This window comes from Stylophora pistillata, chromosome 14, assembly GCF_964205215.1.
Source record: "Stylophora pistillata chromosome 14, jaStyPist1.2, whole genome shotgun sequence".
NCBI lineage: Eukaryota > Metazoa > Cnidaria > Anthozoa > Scleractinia > Pocilloporidae > Stylophora > Stylophora pistillata.
Window position 1 is genome coordinate 5,159,113 of NC_142532.1, and position 15,737 is coordinate 5,174,849.

Genomic DNA, 15,737 nt, shown 5'->3' on the forward strand with positions numbered 1-15,737 from the left:
ACGAGACTCCATACATTTAGAACACTATTGCGAGTAGCTATGCCTTATTTACTTACGCTATAACGAACACACCGATAAAATTTCAAAACGGTTACACGAACCATACAATTTATTTGTAACCTGTTATTTCTGAAGCAGAATTATGTTAGATTAAAGCTAACTACCGATGATAAAATGACAACAGAACGAAATAAAACGGCGAAATGACAACGTAAAACATACCTGACGATTTAAATATCTAATCGGACACAATATGCAGCATAACGATCATACGAAGATAAAGTACAAGACATTTTTCGCGCGAAAACTCAAAATATAACTACTAATGCGAGGGGACTAAAGCCTAGTATGCGGATGGACCGCTGGCCCTTAAATTTGTGAAAACAGATGAATTCGTTCATATATCTATGTCATAAATTATTTTTCCTCGGTTGTCAAAGAGAGAATTTCTAGGGTTTTAGACTTCTACTCTAACCTACCAGGACATGATTTACATGTATAAATAGTCACTTTTCTCTCGTCTCAAGTTTTGGCCGCACAGGAGTGGTTTGTTCTCATTCAGTTCAATTGATGCAAGACAGATGCGGGAATCTAGGTAAAGAAGATGATTACATGTAAAAGAACAAGAAGAAAACCCAGAAACGGAGATTAAACTGTTAGCCGTATAACGGATTTTCCGGGATAAAAACGACCGTCGAAATTAATCAATGAAATTGTCGTCGTTTGATATTCATGAATATTTGCTTCACTTACTTAATGACGGGTAATTTTATGCAGAAAGATAATTATGCTTTGATGTGTTTTTTTTCGGCGTAAATAGAACACTCGTCAACTAAAAACCCGAGAACATGTTCTCTTGATAACGGATATACCAAATCAATGCGTTTTTGACGACTGTTTTTTTTTTCTAACTTAAAGGTGTAATCCTAATAACGTGAAAGGACAAAAGATTAACTCAAATAATAATCTTGGCTCAAATAAAAATGCATTCTGACTATTGCACGCATGGAGTCTGAAGAGTAATGTAAATGTGTGTCTTTTGGTTCAAAGAGGCGTCAATATCCTTTAAAACTTTCACAAAAGATGGATATGAATTTTCATGATTATCTCTCAGGTAGATCCTACTCAAGATATGTATTGGATAGCTAGCTTAATGTGTTTCTCCAACTTTGACAATGTGCTATTGCTTGCGGTAGAACTTTGATGTTTTTGGCCACCATTTTCATTATGCTCCTCGCGTCCTGACAGTCAGAATGAACATATCCACATAAAATGAAACAACTTAGGAGTTTCCCCTGTAGTTCCTTTATCGAATATGCCACGTAAATTAGCGACTCCTTGTTAAGTAACTCTCTGCAAGGTATATAAACAGCTTTCCAGATACTTTTCTTTCAGATATTGCATATCCGAGGAGTCATTTTCTGCCACGAAGGGACAAAAAACAGTTTATTTCAACAAATTTCAATAAGTAGAAAAATTATTCAACCTTCTCCTTTTCGTTCAAGCTGTTTTTGAAATTGTCCAAAAAATCAACTATTTTAAATGTTCAGAATTTCCGTTGGCTTGGAAATCCAGAATTGAAAGAACACTTACTAAAAAATGTGAAAACCAGCTGCACCCTTAGCTTGAATAAACACAATGCCCATTAGGCAAGATCCCTCATCAAAACTTAACATGCAAACTATCATGATTTCGCCCTAGTAAGAAGACATTGCGTAGGGTTCTGTAACTTGGACTGAAGAAGCACTTTCTCAAGAGGGATTTGTGATTTATCGCTAAAATGAGCTACAGTGATGTATGTCACTCACAAGAAGGCCAGTTCGGCTATAAAAACATTGTTATCATAAACACCATTCTCAACGCTCCACTACTTCTCATATCCATTCTGGGTAACGGTTTGGTGTTGACTGCTGTTATGAGGACACCTTGTATTCGTACACCATCAATGCAGATACTGCTAAGTCTCGTCGTTTCCGACTTTCTTGTGGGTCTCATCACACAACTGCGTTATATTGCCAAGGAACTCACGAGAGACCGTTGTTTGGACATCCTATGGGACACGGCCGCATATTCATTTTGCGGAGTTTCTTTGTTGATCATAACAGCCATAAGTGTAGATCGATTCTTGGCCTTACTCCTTCACATGCGATACGCCGCTGTAATGACGAAGTTGCGGATCAATACAGCCATAGCTATCATTGGGCTTGTAAATTTTCTGTTGTCGCTTTTCTTCTTTTGGAACAGTTTTGCGTATCACCTTATGATCGCTATTGTGACAGGAACTTGTCTGATAATTTCGACAGTTTCATATATCTATATTTTTGTGGTTGTTCGGAAACATCATCAGCAGATTCATGTTCAGCTAAACGCCGTGCAAGCTCCCACTGCCAGAAACATGCGAATACTGCGGTTGAAAAAGAGCTTTGTAAACACTTTCGTTTTTTATGTAATCTTGGTCATGTGCTATCTTCCTATGTATATCTTATTGACTCGTCATGGCATCTCACAACGGCCTTGGCCGGAAGAATGGAATTTCGCTACAACTTTAATATTTACGAACTCGGCCATAAATCCATTCCTGTATTGCTGGCGTTTACGTGATCTTCGGGAAGCAGTTATGCAGACTGCGAGGAAGCTGTTCATCAGGGACAGCAATCAAGTGCATGTGATGAATATATAGGCGTGTACTGTAAAAGTACGATTTGAACAGGTAATCAATTGGTTTCGATTGAATTTGACATGACGTAGCTGTTAACTTTTCGTATTCAAAAGAAAAGAAAAAGAAAAAAGAAGACATAAGCTCTTAAGGCGTGTGTAAATTGATCTCTTTAAAAAAAAATTCGCGAATCTCTTAATTTCATTTTTCTGTCTTGTTATTTCATAAACAAAAATTGGGTTTTTATCAGCTCTACTCCGTGACGTCTATTGCTGGGGTCTACGTGCTATTCGGGAAGCAGTTATGAACTAAACTGTCAAGCGTTCATTTTAGCTTGAATTAACATTGACAATAGAACTGGGGCAAGTGCAGCACGAGATTTTTTATTTAAAAAAAAGAGCAAAAATTTACTGTGCGAAAAATTCACTGTGCGGGCGTTTGTCAAAGCTCCTTTCAGAAGTTATTTTCTTTAGCGTATGTTGGTATGTGGCAGATATCATTTGTCTTTAACTTAAAATCCCAACCCTTTTGTTCGTTTTTCTTCTGGAGATAACATTTTTATTAATTAAGAGCAGAGCTGTTGTCTTTCACATTTAGATGTCCGACACCAATTTCAAGTTTCGCTGAGTCCGAGCCAAGCCGATAGTAAGCAAGCAAAGCAAAATATGGATAGTTGATGTGTTCATGCATGTTAAAAAGTTCTACATACATACAAAAATGACGGCATAAAGAGAACTTACCCGCTATCTTTAATTGTATACTTAATTATAAGTATATATGAAAAAAATGATTAACGTCAGTTAAAACTTGCCCTGACTAAGGTGAAGCTAGTTCCCAGTTCTTCTCTTTTTTTTTCCTTCGTAGTATACTTAACAAGGCTGACCCCATTCGTATCAAAGCTAAAACGTTTTAAAGTCGCTTTTATCAAGCAAAATTTAAAGCTATTTCCTAGATAGAAGCTGCTTAAACTAAGTTTTTGCTGACTTAGAGTTAGCTCAATGAAAATAAAAATTATGATCACCTGTGTAAAATTTAGTCTTTCAGTTTTCTACTGCTGACTTTTATTCACTTAAAACTGGTTTGACATAACATGTTTAAAATGAAATCAAATGTATGATATGTGAATCATCCAAAATAGTGCATCTAATCTAATTTTCACGTAAGGGAACATTATTGTCTCACAACAGTTAGTATTAGTATTTGAGGATTTGTACAAAGTACTGGAGCAGAAACAATAGGACATAGGTCGCCTGCGAGGTTTAAGCTCCAACAAACCCACCCATCCCACCCCACCCCAGGGGAGAACATCCATGCCACAGTAATCTCGTGCGTGAGAAATTAACGTCTCCTAACTCTGCGGGAGATGGGACCTCCATTTATTCGTCCCTATCCGAGAAGACAAGAACATCTCATCATTTCTTGATTTTATAGAAAGGTAGCATATTCTTCTCAATTATTTTAAAACCTTGAGTGTTGGTCTGGCAGGGGCTCGAACCCTCGACCTCCCGCACAACAGTCCGGTGCTCTATCCATTGAGCTAACCGGAAGGCGGTTACTGAAATTACTGAAGTCTGTTACTTTTCTTCATGCATAATATCTTCCTCTTGTACTCCAGTTTATCCCTAGTATCACTCAAATTCCTTTTCTTTCATAAAAAACCGTTAACATCTTATTCTGATAATACTAAAAGGTGAGATTTCCCAGACCTTGATGTGCGCCATTAAATCAGTCATCTTTTAGCTTGACGATTTCATAGCCTGGCCTTCGATAACATGTAAGCGAGCTGTCATTGCGAATGGCAAGGCCCGCAGGCCTGTTCAAAATAATGATCGACGAGAGCGTGCTGAGGGTCTTTAAGGGATCATAAATAGTGTCCGCTTTCAGTGCTCGCAGGCTTGAGGTGCGTGGGTAGCACCGCCCGTATTGCAGCACCAATGAGCGGTCTATATTTCAAACCATATGATATATTCAGCTGCGCAAGTAATTTATGCCAGTAATAAATACTCTGTTGTTTATCTAATGACGTTGAGATTGATTTTTTTTGCATGCACATGACATTTTTTGTAGCATGACTCGTCTGTAACACAACGCCGTCAAACTATGAATACAAAACTATTCGATGCAAAACAATATTCATTGTAAGAAGTAGCTATTTGTGCTTTCTCCTTCTACAGGGAATATTAGCATTTGGTTTGGCAGTTCCGAGGAGCATATGTTGGCCTATTAGGTAATTATGTGATTATCGAGAAATTTGGAACGTTTCTTAATGGGTTTTAAACAATAACTCGACGGGGGAAAAACGGCCTGCAGACATATTCCCTTTCTTTTGTTTGCATTCAAATTTCGACTAAGATTAAACAGAGGGGGCGTTAGCCAAACAAGTCTCTTATCGTTTGGTTAAAACTTGTAAGCGTGTGATTTCTTTAACGCAAAATCTAACCGCAAGCGTTTGGTTTATGTCATGCAATTAAAACAGATTAATCTGTAAACCTTTGAGCTATGTTTTGTTTCCTGACGGAAAACAAAGAGTAAAATTGAAGCAAGCTGTAATTTATGGTAATTGAAGATCTTCGCCTGCACAATGTAAGCTCGTGTCATTTTACATGTCACAATTTTCATGTGTAGATGACTGATTGATTTTCGCCTATAAACTTTATATTTCAGTGCCACACGCCGCCAAGTTCTTTAAAATTACGAGGTTATGAAAGACACAAATTAAAATTCAGAGACAACTTTTCGAAGTTCGATATTTCATAAAGCTGCCAGCTATGAATACGACCAATACACCAGCGGAGAATGAGACATCAAAATTTGAAGAAAGTAATAATCCCAACACGATTGCTTTTGTCAACGGGATCCTAAATGCTCCGTTGATGCTGAGTGCCATCATGGGAAACGCTTTAGTTTTTGGGACTATCTTAACAACTCCTTCGCTCCGCTCGCCATCTACGATCTTGCTTTGCAGTTTGGCTCTATCAGACTTGCTTGTTGGACTTGTGGTACAGCCTCTTTACATAGCTGGACAGTTTAAAATTTTTAACGGATCTCGCCTTGAAGAAATCATGCAATTTTACCATGTGTGGTGTTTCGCTCTGTACAGTAACTGCGGTGAGTGTAGATAGATTCGCTGCTCTTCATTACCATATGAGATACCCGTCTCTAATCACAATTCAAAGGGCTTTGTACATATCAGGCTTGATATGGCTTAGCGTGGGTCTTTTATCGGGATTCTACTTCTGGAAAAGGTACTATTTTTTCCTGGGAATATCCTTCGCCATTTGTGTTTGCATCTTCATATATATCCACTTACTCTTACTATCGGATCTTTCGAGTAGTTCGACAGCATCAAATGCAGATTCATGTTCAGCAACAAGCAATGGAAAACTTGGATCTCAATGACACGAACATGCTTCGTTTAAAAAGGAGCGCTATGAACACTTTTGTGTTCTACTTTGCAATCATTGTGTGCTACTTGCCAGTACTCGTTTCTCTTTCACTAAATGTCATTTCTAGAAAGCTCTGGTCGAAGGAGTGGGAACTTGCGGATACTGTTATGTTTTTAAACTCTTCTGTCAATCCAGTTATATATTGTTGGCGCTTAAAAGAGCTTAGGATCGCAGTAACTAAAACAGTGGGACAAATTTTATGTGGAGCGTCGCGTAGGAACTAAGAGTTTTTAAGGAGAAAAGGCAGAGAGGTATCGTGTTTCTCCCTCTTGACTAAATGGATCGCCTTCGCGCTTGAATGTGTACCACACAAATAAGTAGTGCTTTTTACGCACGCGGTTAGTTCGGAATCAATTAGCCAGGTGTTATCCACCATCTGGTATTCATAGGGCTCCAAAACGCCCATTTCACCACTGTTTTCTAAAAAATGAAATTATCTCGATGAACTGTGCATTAAAAAACAGAGAGGAGATGAAATAGAAAATGGAATATCAGATGATCTGCAGTATTGTTTGAAGACATGAAAAAAGCCCAGTGGAAGAGATAGCGCCAGGAGTGTCCAAACAATAGCATAAGGAAGTCATTCTTATCCACGAGATAGCGAAATGTTGAATCTACAACCATATGTTGGGATATAATCCGAAAGAAAGTAATTTTTGGGTCCGCTAGTTATTCACCCGTATGGTGCATAAAAATTAATGATTAACTCCCATAGAGTGTCAGCGAAAATAGTAGATATTTAATTGCTTCTTGGCCGCTGGGTAAATATCTTCCATTGTTAATCACCATTTCAGGGAATAATTGTTTCTTTTGCACACCGGCTTGATGAAAATGAAACTAATTGTGTTTCCCTTTTCTTAAACTTATACCAGTCTCCACAACAATGGCTGAAAATGATAAATCCTAAAACATTAGCATGCATCATAGGTAGTTTTACCAGCGAAGAATTCTTCATTTGTGAATGGCGGTAGTCATAGTCACACCATCATCAACAACATTCAACAGATGTACTCAAGAATCAAAGAGATAAGAGTAGATGAAAGTTCAAACAGTCTCACAAAGATTCAAGTCTGTGTTTTTTCGTGCCATGTACGAATACCTTTCTTTTAAACAGACAATTTTTACAGATAATTACTGAATTACTTTAGTCATCATACTATACTACGAAATACCATTAGTATATTATGAAATACTTAAAAAAATACTATCGTTTGAAATATCATGAATACTATGGGATTTCAATAAATAAATGTGGACGTGGCCGAAAAACCTATCAACATGTATTGTTGCTGTGATGCACTATCATTTCTGTTCCCTTTATTTATACTTTATCTGTGTTGTACGTTCTTAACAGAATCTCAGCCTGGGTATAAGCTTAGTATGTTCTTAAGTTTGAACGTTGTTATAAAAAATGACATATTAAATACCTTTTTTTAAACTTATACTGCACAGCTCTTTTAACGCTGTTTTGGCGACTTTTTTAGGAACACGTGTTTTACCACTAGTCGAATGTATATAACGTATGAAATTTACTTTTCAATGCACAGAGGAAGAATTGCAGATTTCCTCAATAATGAAAGAAGGTACAAAAATGAGAAAGCAATGGAAGCCCAGGCATTGAAAAATTGCTCTTAGTCACCCTCGTTTCCATGTCCCAGAAGGGCTCCAAATGATCATGAGTCGTAATTTCCCGCGCAAATAAATTTCAATCTTAAAATATCCATTTCGTGATCAGAACCCTTAACCACGTTTATATGCCAACTTTTAGCCAAATTCGGTGGACCTGCCTGTTTAACCCGGTCCGATATTGACGGACTATCGTTCTTAAGCATTTGTGAAAGAAAAACCACTTAATAAAAATGAATGTACATTTTTAGTTAGATTTTTGCGGACTCGTTTGTCGTTTCTTGCGGCGGAACGCCTGGACTTAAGGGTAGCGTATGAGTAACATTTACTCCACATGGAGACTTTGATAATTTCTCTTCAATTCGGTGAAAACGCTTCTAGACAAGGAGTATTGTGGTGACTTCACGTCGCTGTTTGTTGACGACAGCTGAGAAATGCATCTAGTTTTAAAACGCACGTGCTGAGCAACTATTCCACCCTTCCAATCTTTGAGTATGCATCAGCCAGCGGGTGTGGTACGAATGAAGTTGACTAGCTAAGCATGCATGCATACATTTACGGCGAAGATTTTAATGAAAGACGGAGTTTTCAGTAGAATAAACTCAGTCGAAGTTTAAATTATTTGTGTGTAAGCACCAATCTTTCGTGTGGATCTCGAACGTATAACAACTAAAAGTGTCATCTTTGTAGATCTTTCTCTCTCTCTCTGCCCTTGAAGAGCAGATAAGTTAGCGGAACAAATGGCTGAAAAAAAGACTTGGTGTTGGAGTAAATAACAAACTAGTCATTGAAAGTAGCTTTAGGTGTGTCTTCCGTTCCAAAAAACGCGCCTTGTTAGTAGCGTTTACTTCGGCCATGAGAAATTCAAGTCGAAATGTGTGATGTTTACCATAGATTTCGACGAAGTCGAGATGGTGGACTGGCCACGCATATGATTCAAACTTATTCGATCTCACCATTTGACAAATAAGACAGGTGAGAGTAACTTTTCATAGATACATCCTAAACGGAATATAGTAGCCCAAATCGTTCTCACTTTGTTTTATTTTTGGTTGGTTCTGTTTCCAAAACAATTTCGACATTTTACAGAATGAAAGAATGAGCCAAAAACCTTAGTGGAACGATACACTTCAAAATTGTGCAGACTGCCACCGTAGCGACAGCAAAAAAATGCTTAAGGGATACTTTCTGCACCTGAAAGCAAAGTGGTTTTGCCCTCACACATTTGTTTTAAGGGATTATATCTTCCTCATCAACCCTTCCTTGCCTCGTCTATATTGCGTTATTTTGGGATGTAAAATTTACTATAGTATATCATAAAAAAATGAATGAATTAATAGTTAAGTAAAAAAAATTTAGTTCAGAATCAACGACACCTTTTTTTGCAGTCTTCATCACTTTGCGAATGCATCCAAAGCAGAATTGTTATGATCTTTTTCCATTAGTTTTTCATACCGAAAAACTCCCTCCCTACTTTAAAAACTGCAGCGCGGAGATCAGGTAGATGCCAGCAATATAAAAGAGGATTTAAAGCTGAGTTAAAAAATATCAAGGTATCTGTCATGACCCAAGCTGTGTTCTTGTAAGTGCTAGGATCTGTGAGTGGTAACGATATAAATCTTGGTAAATAACACATAACAGTACAGATATAAAATACAAACGTGCTGAAGGCGCTTCTGATTAAACATTTCTGACGAGACAGTTGTCCGACTGAAAGCTCTTGATTGCCAGGTTCTTGATGCTGAATCCGCGCGCGATTCCTGAGAACAATGTGATAAATTCTAGCGTAAAAATTAGCAGAGGTTATCAGATACGCACTTATTAAAATGGCTGTAGCAGCTAGGTAAATCGAAGAGTCCCAAAATATCAAGCACGATAGAAGGAAAGTTGTCACCCATGTGCTCAATAACGCCAATGTAGCACGAAACGAAGTCATCAATGCGTTGTATCGTAAATGATAATGGAGGGCCAAGAAACGATCAAGGCTAATGGCGGCCATTGTGCCGAGCGAGACGCCGCATGCAGCAAACGCCATCAAGGCTGTAAGGATTTCTAGAAAATATACGTTTGTTAGTGAATTGGCGATATAAACTGGTTGAACTATTAAACCAACCAGTAGGTCAGAAATAGCCAAACTGAATAGGAACATTGTGGAAGGAGATCGAAGAAACGATGTCTTCCATATGGCGATGGAGACCAAACAGTTTCCTAGAATGGAGACAAGCATCATTGGCCCGTTTATAACGCAGTTTATAACTACTATATTTCCATATGACGATGCGTTCGCTTGAAATTGGACTCTCTTGTCAGCTGAATTCCTAGCGATGCTCAAGTTTCCGTTGTTCATCTTTGACGAAGTTGTTTTACTCGATCTTTAACAGAAAAATTGACCATCTGGATTCAACGAAAGCTTACACTGCCAAAAATAAATCAAAGATGGCGCTTAAATGACTGAAACATCATGGAAAAATTATTCATTTTCAATTAAGTCCATGATTTTGTCTTGAGCAAAATGCTAATTAGCTTGTGAATAAGGTGACGGAAAGCCCTGGCACTTCGACGATAAGTTGATCTTTGCTGAAGCCCTAATATTTGGGTCTTAAAGTAACGAATTATTTTTCTGAAAAGATGTTTTCCCTTCCTTTTACATAGGAAGACAAAAAGAATAAATAATAATTTTTTCTTATTATTTGTCGGCTGCTGGTCCCTGTGTGTTCACTCTTCCCAGTTCAAAGTATTATTCACACGACAGAAAATTCAGATATATGAACTTCCAGGTGTTTACATTTTTCTCAAGACGCGAAGAGCAGTCACATCCTCGATCTGAATCAAGCGAACAACCCTTGTGTTTTTTTCCCGTGAGAGTCGGTGTTCAATATGTTTTGGTAATTATAAGCTTTTTTTTTTATTTTGCACCTTAGCTCCCTATTACTGCCATTGACTTTTTTAGCATAACAAAAGTGACTGGTAAATATTGTTTAAGAACCATGTGAAAAGTGGTCTTAACGTCATTTTAACATGTCTAAAATTTTGTGAGGCCATCGGATAACAGCTTGGAAAAATTGAATGACAGAAAAAACAAATTTCAACGTTCACGAACGGACAGAGGCTAGTTCATCACCAGTAGTACAAAATTAATATAACTGATATTGTCGATGCGTTCTTTGTGGTTAATCATTTCCTTTGCAGGTGAACATCTGCAATATATATAGGCGTTGGTAAATTTAAGCTTTAGTACCAGCATCCTAAATTCAATGTTTACATTAGGAAAGAGACCAGTTGTTAACGAAATCATCGATAATACAAAAAAATATAGCGGAATGACATCATCAATGCGTTCTTTGCCATCTATGCGTTCCCTTTACAAGAGGAAATTTGTAATAGTTCTTTTTCGTTTACAAATTCGACATTTCCCACCTGCCTCTTTAACCTTCTAATAGTGGGATCCAAGTCTTTTAATGTCACAAATGTAAAGATAAGTTTCAATAATTATGATAGAAGGATTAAAAATTTCTTCAGCCCTTAGAGAAATAATAAAAGATGTGATACAAAGAAAGCAAAACTGTAAAGAAAGATTTTGAAAAAAAAAAAAAAAAAAGAAAAAGGAAAAAAGATGCATTTGATTAGGCCCCGTACCTTCGTTTGCAGCTTTTTTCTTCAAATAAAAAGTTCATTGACTCATACTAATTGACATTGTTCTCTGGCTATAACCAAAATTTTTAGAGGCGAAAAAAAATTATGATGATGATGATTAGATAAAAACATGGTAAAATGATGTATCCATACTTAGTAATATATTCTTCTGAAGATCGGGCTGTATGTATGCGTTATTAACCAAGCGTGAGGTCAAGATGACCGGATATTGGCCGAGTTCTTTTTTTGCATTTTTAGGGAAACTCGAAGTCCTATCCCAGTTTTCAGTTAGTCGAGAAAAGTAAAATTTGTCTTTCCGTATTCAGTATGACTACATCCTTTCGTATGACTTTTGAAAAATGAAACTGCACCATCATTGCGCAATCAAACTGGTTGGACCGGGACTGAATTTCGAATCAAATTTTCAGATCCTGAGCATCAACCAGTTCTGGTCATAATTTGTGGCTACTTTTAATTGTCTTGTCAAACGCTCACAATATCCTGGTGCGAGCCTAGCTATCGAAAGTATGTTTATCATATGGTGTGACGTCATAGGGAAACCTGCGTATTTTATAATATCGACATACACAGAGATTTAGCATGGCCTGCTCACAAAAATCGTAATTTGGAATAAAAATCTTCCGGAAAAGCCAAATCACATGTATTTTTTGAAATTGCAACAACAAATATCGTGTAAATTACTCGATCTCTAAGTGAGTATGTCGGCTGAGATGTCATTGAAACGTGATCAGATTTGACAATGTTTGTGTTATCAAAGAGGAAACTTCACTGCACGCAGGACGATGAGATTCAGTGTTTGATTGTTCAATGAGAGTGATGATAAGCCTACATAAGACCATTTTTTTTAATGCCACTTAACAAAATGTGATGCATTTATAGAGGGTGTCCTTCAAATCTTAAAATATTGTTATATTTATTTTCTCATGGCTTCGCATGAAAAGAAAGGCTTGTCTCTTCCCATCACGCGGATTGGTGAGGAACTCTTCTTTCGAACGTGATTCGGTGATCACTTTATGATATCATCTTAATGATCTGTTTCCCACCCAGCTTTACCAAGAATGTGGTTATATTAAAAATCAATTCCGACTTACTTAAATAGAATTCATTTCTGGTCATTTTCTATTCTTTTGATGGGTACAAGCAAGTAATAAAATTTGCTGTTAAAAATCGCAGTTCGTGATAGACTTGAATAAACAGTAATTAATTACGAAACATATCGTACGCTTGAATCAGTGTGGCTTACAGTTTCTGTCAAATGGTTGTTGCTATTGTCATAATTCTATTAGAAAATTGCTGACATTTACGGCGAAATCTTGAAAGGAATCCAGGTGTAAAAATGCATTTTAAATAAAATGTAAGCTGTTTATAAACGAAATGTTAGATTTTAATGCTATTAAAAGAAAATAGATTCAGAGAAACAAAACATTGATATGAAGGTTTGCTTTCGAAGTGCATATTGCGCTGGCACTCAACTTTTTTCGCCTTTGCCATAAATAGATATCAAATGCCATAAAAAGATATCAAATGTCATAAAACTTGACAGAGTGATATTACAAGAAAACACTCCAAATTGAGTTCGAAAGATGAATGATAAGCATTAGTTCCTTTTCACTAGAGCACAGTAAGACATGAAATAGAACAGCGATCTCCAAGACTCAAACATGCCCAGTGGTGCAGGATTTTATGGTTCACAAGTCGCAAAAAACTCCTCACAACCCGAAATTACCGTCATCGTAAACTGTGCTTTAAATGTCCCATTGATGATTCTCTCCATATTTGGCAACGCATTGGTACTCGTTGCTATCTTGAAAACACCGTCACTTCGTTCATCGTCCATTTTGCTTCTCTGTAGCCTGGCGGTTTCCGATCTCTTAGTTGGCACGTTAATTCAACCTCTTTATATAGCATCTGTACTCACAAGGAAAGAGCTTTTGGATAGTCTGTGGTTCACGGTGTCCTTTGCCGCATGTGGGATTTCTCTTTGCACCATAACGACCATCAGTGTGGACCGATTTTTGGCCCTTCACTTCCATATGCGTTATCCATCTCTTGTAACAAAGTCTAGAACTGTACACGCGATAGCAATAATTTGGTTTTTAATATTCCTTCTTTCAGGTGTTTATTATTTAAATCCACTAGTGTATTTCTTCCTCATAGCTCTTGGTGTGGGATTATTTTTATTGATATCAATTGTCGCCTACATTGGGATCTATAGAATAGTCAAACGTCAAAAACTTCAGATCAGTACTCTACAGCAAGCGGTGCAAGCTTCAACCACAGAAAATCTCTCTAACTTCAAACAGCTGAAGACCAGCGCGTTAAATTCGTTCGTGTTCTTTATCGTCATGGTTGTTTTTTATATGCCAATGTCTATTGCTATGACCTTGTATCTCGTAACTGAAAACTGGGATAGTGCTTGGGGTTTCGCAACGACTGCAGTTTTCATGAATTCGTCTATTAACCCGGTTTTGTTCTGCTGGCGGATTGGCGCGTTACGTAAAGCAGTGACAAAAACAGTGCAGAAGATATTGGGTAAACAGTCCTAAAACGGAAGAATTAAAACAGTTCAATCCTCATAAGAGTAAATTATTTAAGTCCCTGTGCATCAAGATAACGTACTCTGAATAGAAGGAACACTGAAATTATACTTTGGAAACAAAGACAAACATCAAAGAGTTATTCATGAACCGCTAAGGGCGATAATGGTCGAGGGGACAGTTCGATCCCCACATGGAGACATGTTGTAAAATAAAAAAGGGTTGTAAAATAAGAAAGGGTCACGGCATCTGGTTATAGATAGACGGTCGATAATGATAGACGGTCGAGTATTTTCCATTCATTTATACCCTAAACACTTAGAAGATTTATCACGATAAGGAATAGAAAAGGTGTTATTAAGAATTCCCAAAGCAAATGCCCACGCGCGGTATTACCAACTAATGCTGTATAAACAAATAAACCGAATAATTGAATGTTCTTGGCTAGATATTGCGTTCTCTTTATCTGACATTCTTTATCTAGCAGTTTCTTTTTTTAGTGTTGATACCTCTTTGCAATTTTTTTCCTTTTTCCCTCTGAAAATTCCTTTGCATTTGCATGTTGGAAATGTTTTTAGAAAAATTGAGATTTGATGCTGACAGAAGAAAGTTTAATTTCTGAAAAAAATTTGAATATATAGACATATATTTATATCCATGGCCGAGTGAGGCAATTAACTGTTTAAATAGTGGAGTTTGGGATCATCTGATAGGCTAGCTATGATATGGCATACATGTGGGAATTGGATATCATCAAGACTATTAGGTTCGCCGATACCCAACTCGCAGGCACCTGTTTATAACCTTGAAAGGGGTATAGCATGACGCGAACTAAATGTCTTCCTTCTAATTCTAGTCATGACGGCATTTTTAAAATTCAGTCCCCCCCCCCCCCACGTGCGGTATTAAAGCCTGTCAGCAATTCAACGAGAGGATTAATGACGTCTGAAGCATAATTTTCAAACAGTAATGACTTTTTCTCATTGTTCTGTCGCATTGTTATTCATATTGTTATCATTTTCAGTGTTATAATTATATTTAATGTTATTACTATTATTATAACTGTTAGGAATGATAGCTTTCATTAGGCAATTCAAGTGCGTACTTTACTTGATCACGAGCTTCCGTCCATCTATATCAAGTTTATTAAATAGAGCGACAAGTGTTGCCTACAAAGTATCAAAGACAGCTTAATATCTTGTGACAAAGTGCGATGGTCCATTATTACAAAGAGAGACAACTTCCTTATTACAAATTGCGACAATTTGTTACTTAGTATGATGGTTCATTATTGCAAAGAGCGACAAGATTTTTTTCTTATTACAAAGTGTGCCAAAACACACCCTTCTTCTCATTCTAGCAAATTAAAACTCATAGTGATTACACCTAATTCTTACCTTAGTAACTCAGCTTGCCTTTGAAAGTTCATCTCTATCGACAAATCTGTAATGTTTCCAATTTTTGTGGATGCAAAGCATTTTATTCAAATTTGAAAACTTAAGATGCTTCTGGTGTGTAATTTGACGACAGATAAACAAACAAGTGTGGGCTTTAGAATGGCCTCTAATTCTTACTGCACTCTGCCGGTATAGCTTCTTATAGCATTCAATATATTGTTCATCAAACAGCTAGAAACTGCCTGTATCTGAGGTTAAATCACTCATTTCAGTCTCTTAACTTTATTAAATTCTCTCCTTGCTATCACTATATTTTTTTATTTAACTGTAAAAGTTTACTTTCCTTTAGGTAATTATATCGCTCATGAAAAGCCACGTAATGAAGAGTTTTTAAGAGGGACTGTACTGCGCATGACAGATT

General features: G+C 37.0%; 3 protein-coding genes and 1 pseudogene across 3 annotated transcripts; 3 read left to right on the forward strand and 1 right to left on the reverse strand.

Moving 5' to 3' along the window:
* The first annotated feature begins 1,669 nt into the window (after window positions 1-1,669).
* LOC148716199 (melanocyte-stimulating hormone receptor-like) lies at window positions 1,670-3,944 on the forward strand. The gene has a single exon (XM_088745528.1). The coding sequence runs from the start codon at window positions 1,781-1,783 to the stop codon at window positions 2,678-2,680; it is 900 nt and encodes a 299-aa protein (XP_088601654.1). The 5' UTR covers window positions 1,670-1,780; the 3' UTR covers window positions 2,681-3,944.
* A 954-nt stretch (window positions 3,945-4,898) lies between these two features.
* Window positions 4,899-7,544, forward strand: LOC111319922 (melanocyte-stimulating hormone receptor-like; annotated as a pseudogene).
* Window positions 7,545-8,754: 1,210 nt separating this feature from the next.
* LOC148716200 (melanocyte-stimulating hormone receptor-like) lies at window positions 8,755-10,149 on the reverse strand. Its single transcript, XM_088745527.1, has one exon. It carries the CDS (start codon window positions 10,073-10,075, stop codon window positions 9,170-9,172), a length of 906 nt encoding a protein of 301 aa, XP_088601653.1. The 5' UTR covers window positions 10,076-10,149; the 3' UTR covers window positions 8,755-9,169.
* A 2,717-nt stretch (window positions 10,150-12,866) lies between these two features.
* On the forward strand, window positions 12,867-14,575 carry LOC111327606 (alpha-2B adrenergic receptor-like). The gene has a single exon (XM_022931824.2). The coding sequence runs from the start codon at window positions 13,044-13,046 to the stop codon at window positions 13,926-13,928; it is 885 nt and encodes a 294-aa protein (XP_022787559.2). The 5' UTR covers window positions 12,867-13,043; the 3' UTR covers window positions 13,929-14,575.
* The last annotated feature ends 1,162 nt before the right edge of the window (window positions 14,576-15,737 follow it).

What these genes read in the sequence shown, in the direction of transcription:
- LOC111327606 (XM_022931824.2), top strand. Translation starts at nt 13,044, where the DNA reads ATGCCCAGTGGTGCAGGATTTTATGGTTCACAAGTCGCAAAAAACTCC.
- LOC148716199 (XM_088745528.1), top strand. Translation starts at nt 1,781, where the DNA reads ATGAGCTACAGTGATGTATGTCACTCACAAGAAGGCCAGTTCGGCTAT.
- LOC148716200 (XM_088745527.1), bottom strand. Translation starts at nt 10,075, where the DNA reads ATGAACAACGGAAACTTGAGCATCGCTAGGAATTCAGCTGACAAGAGA.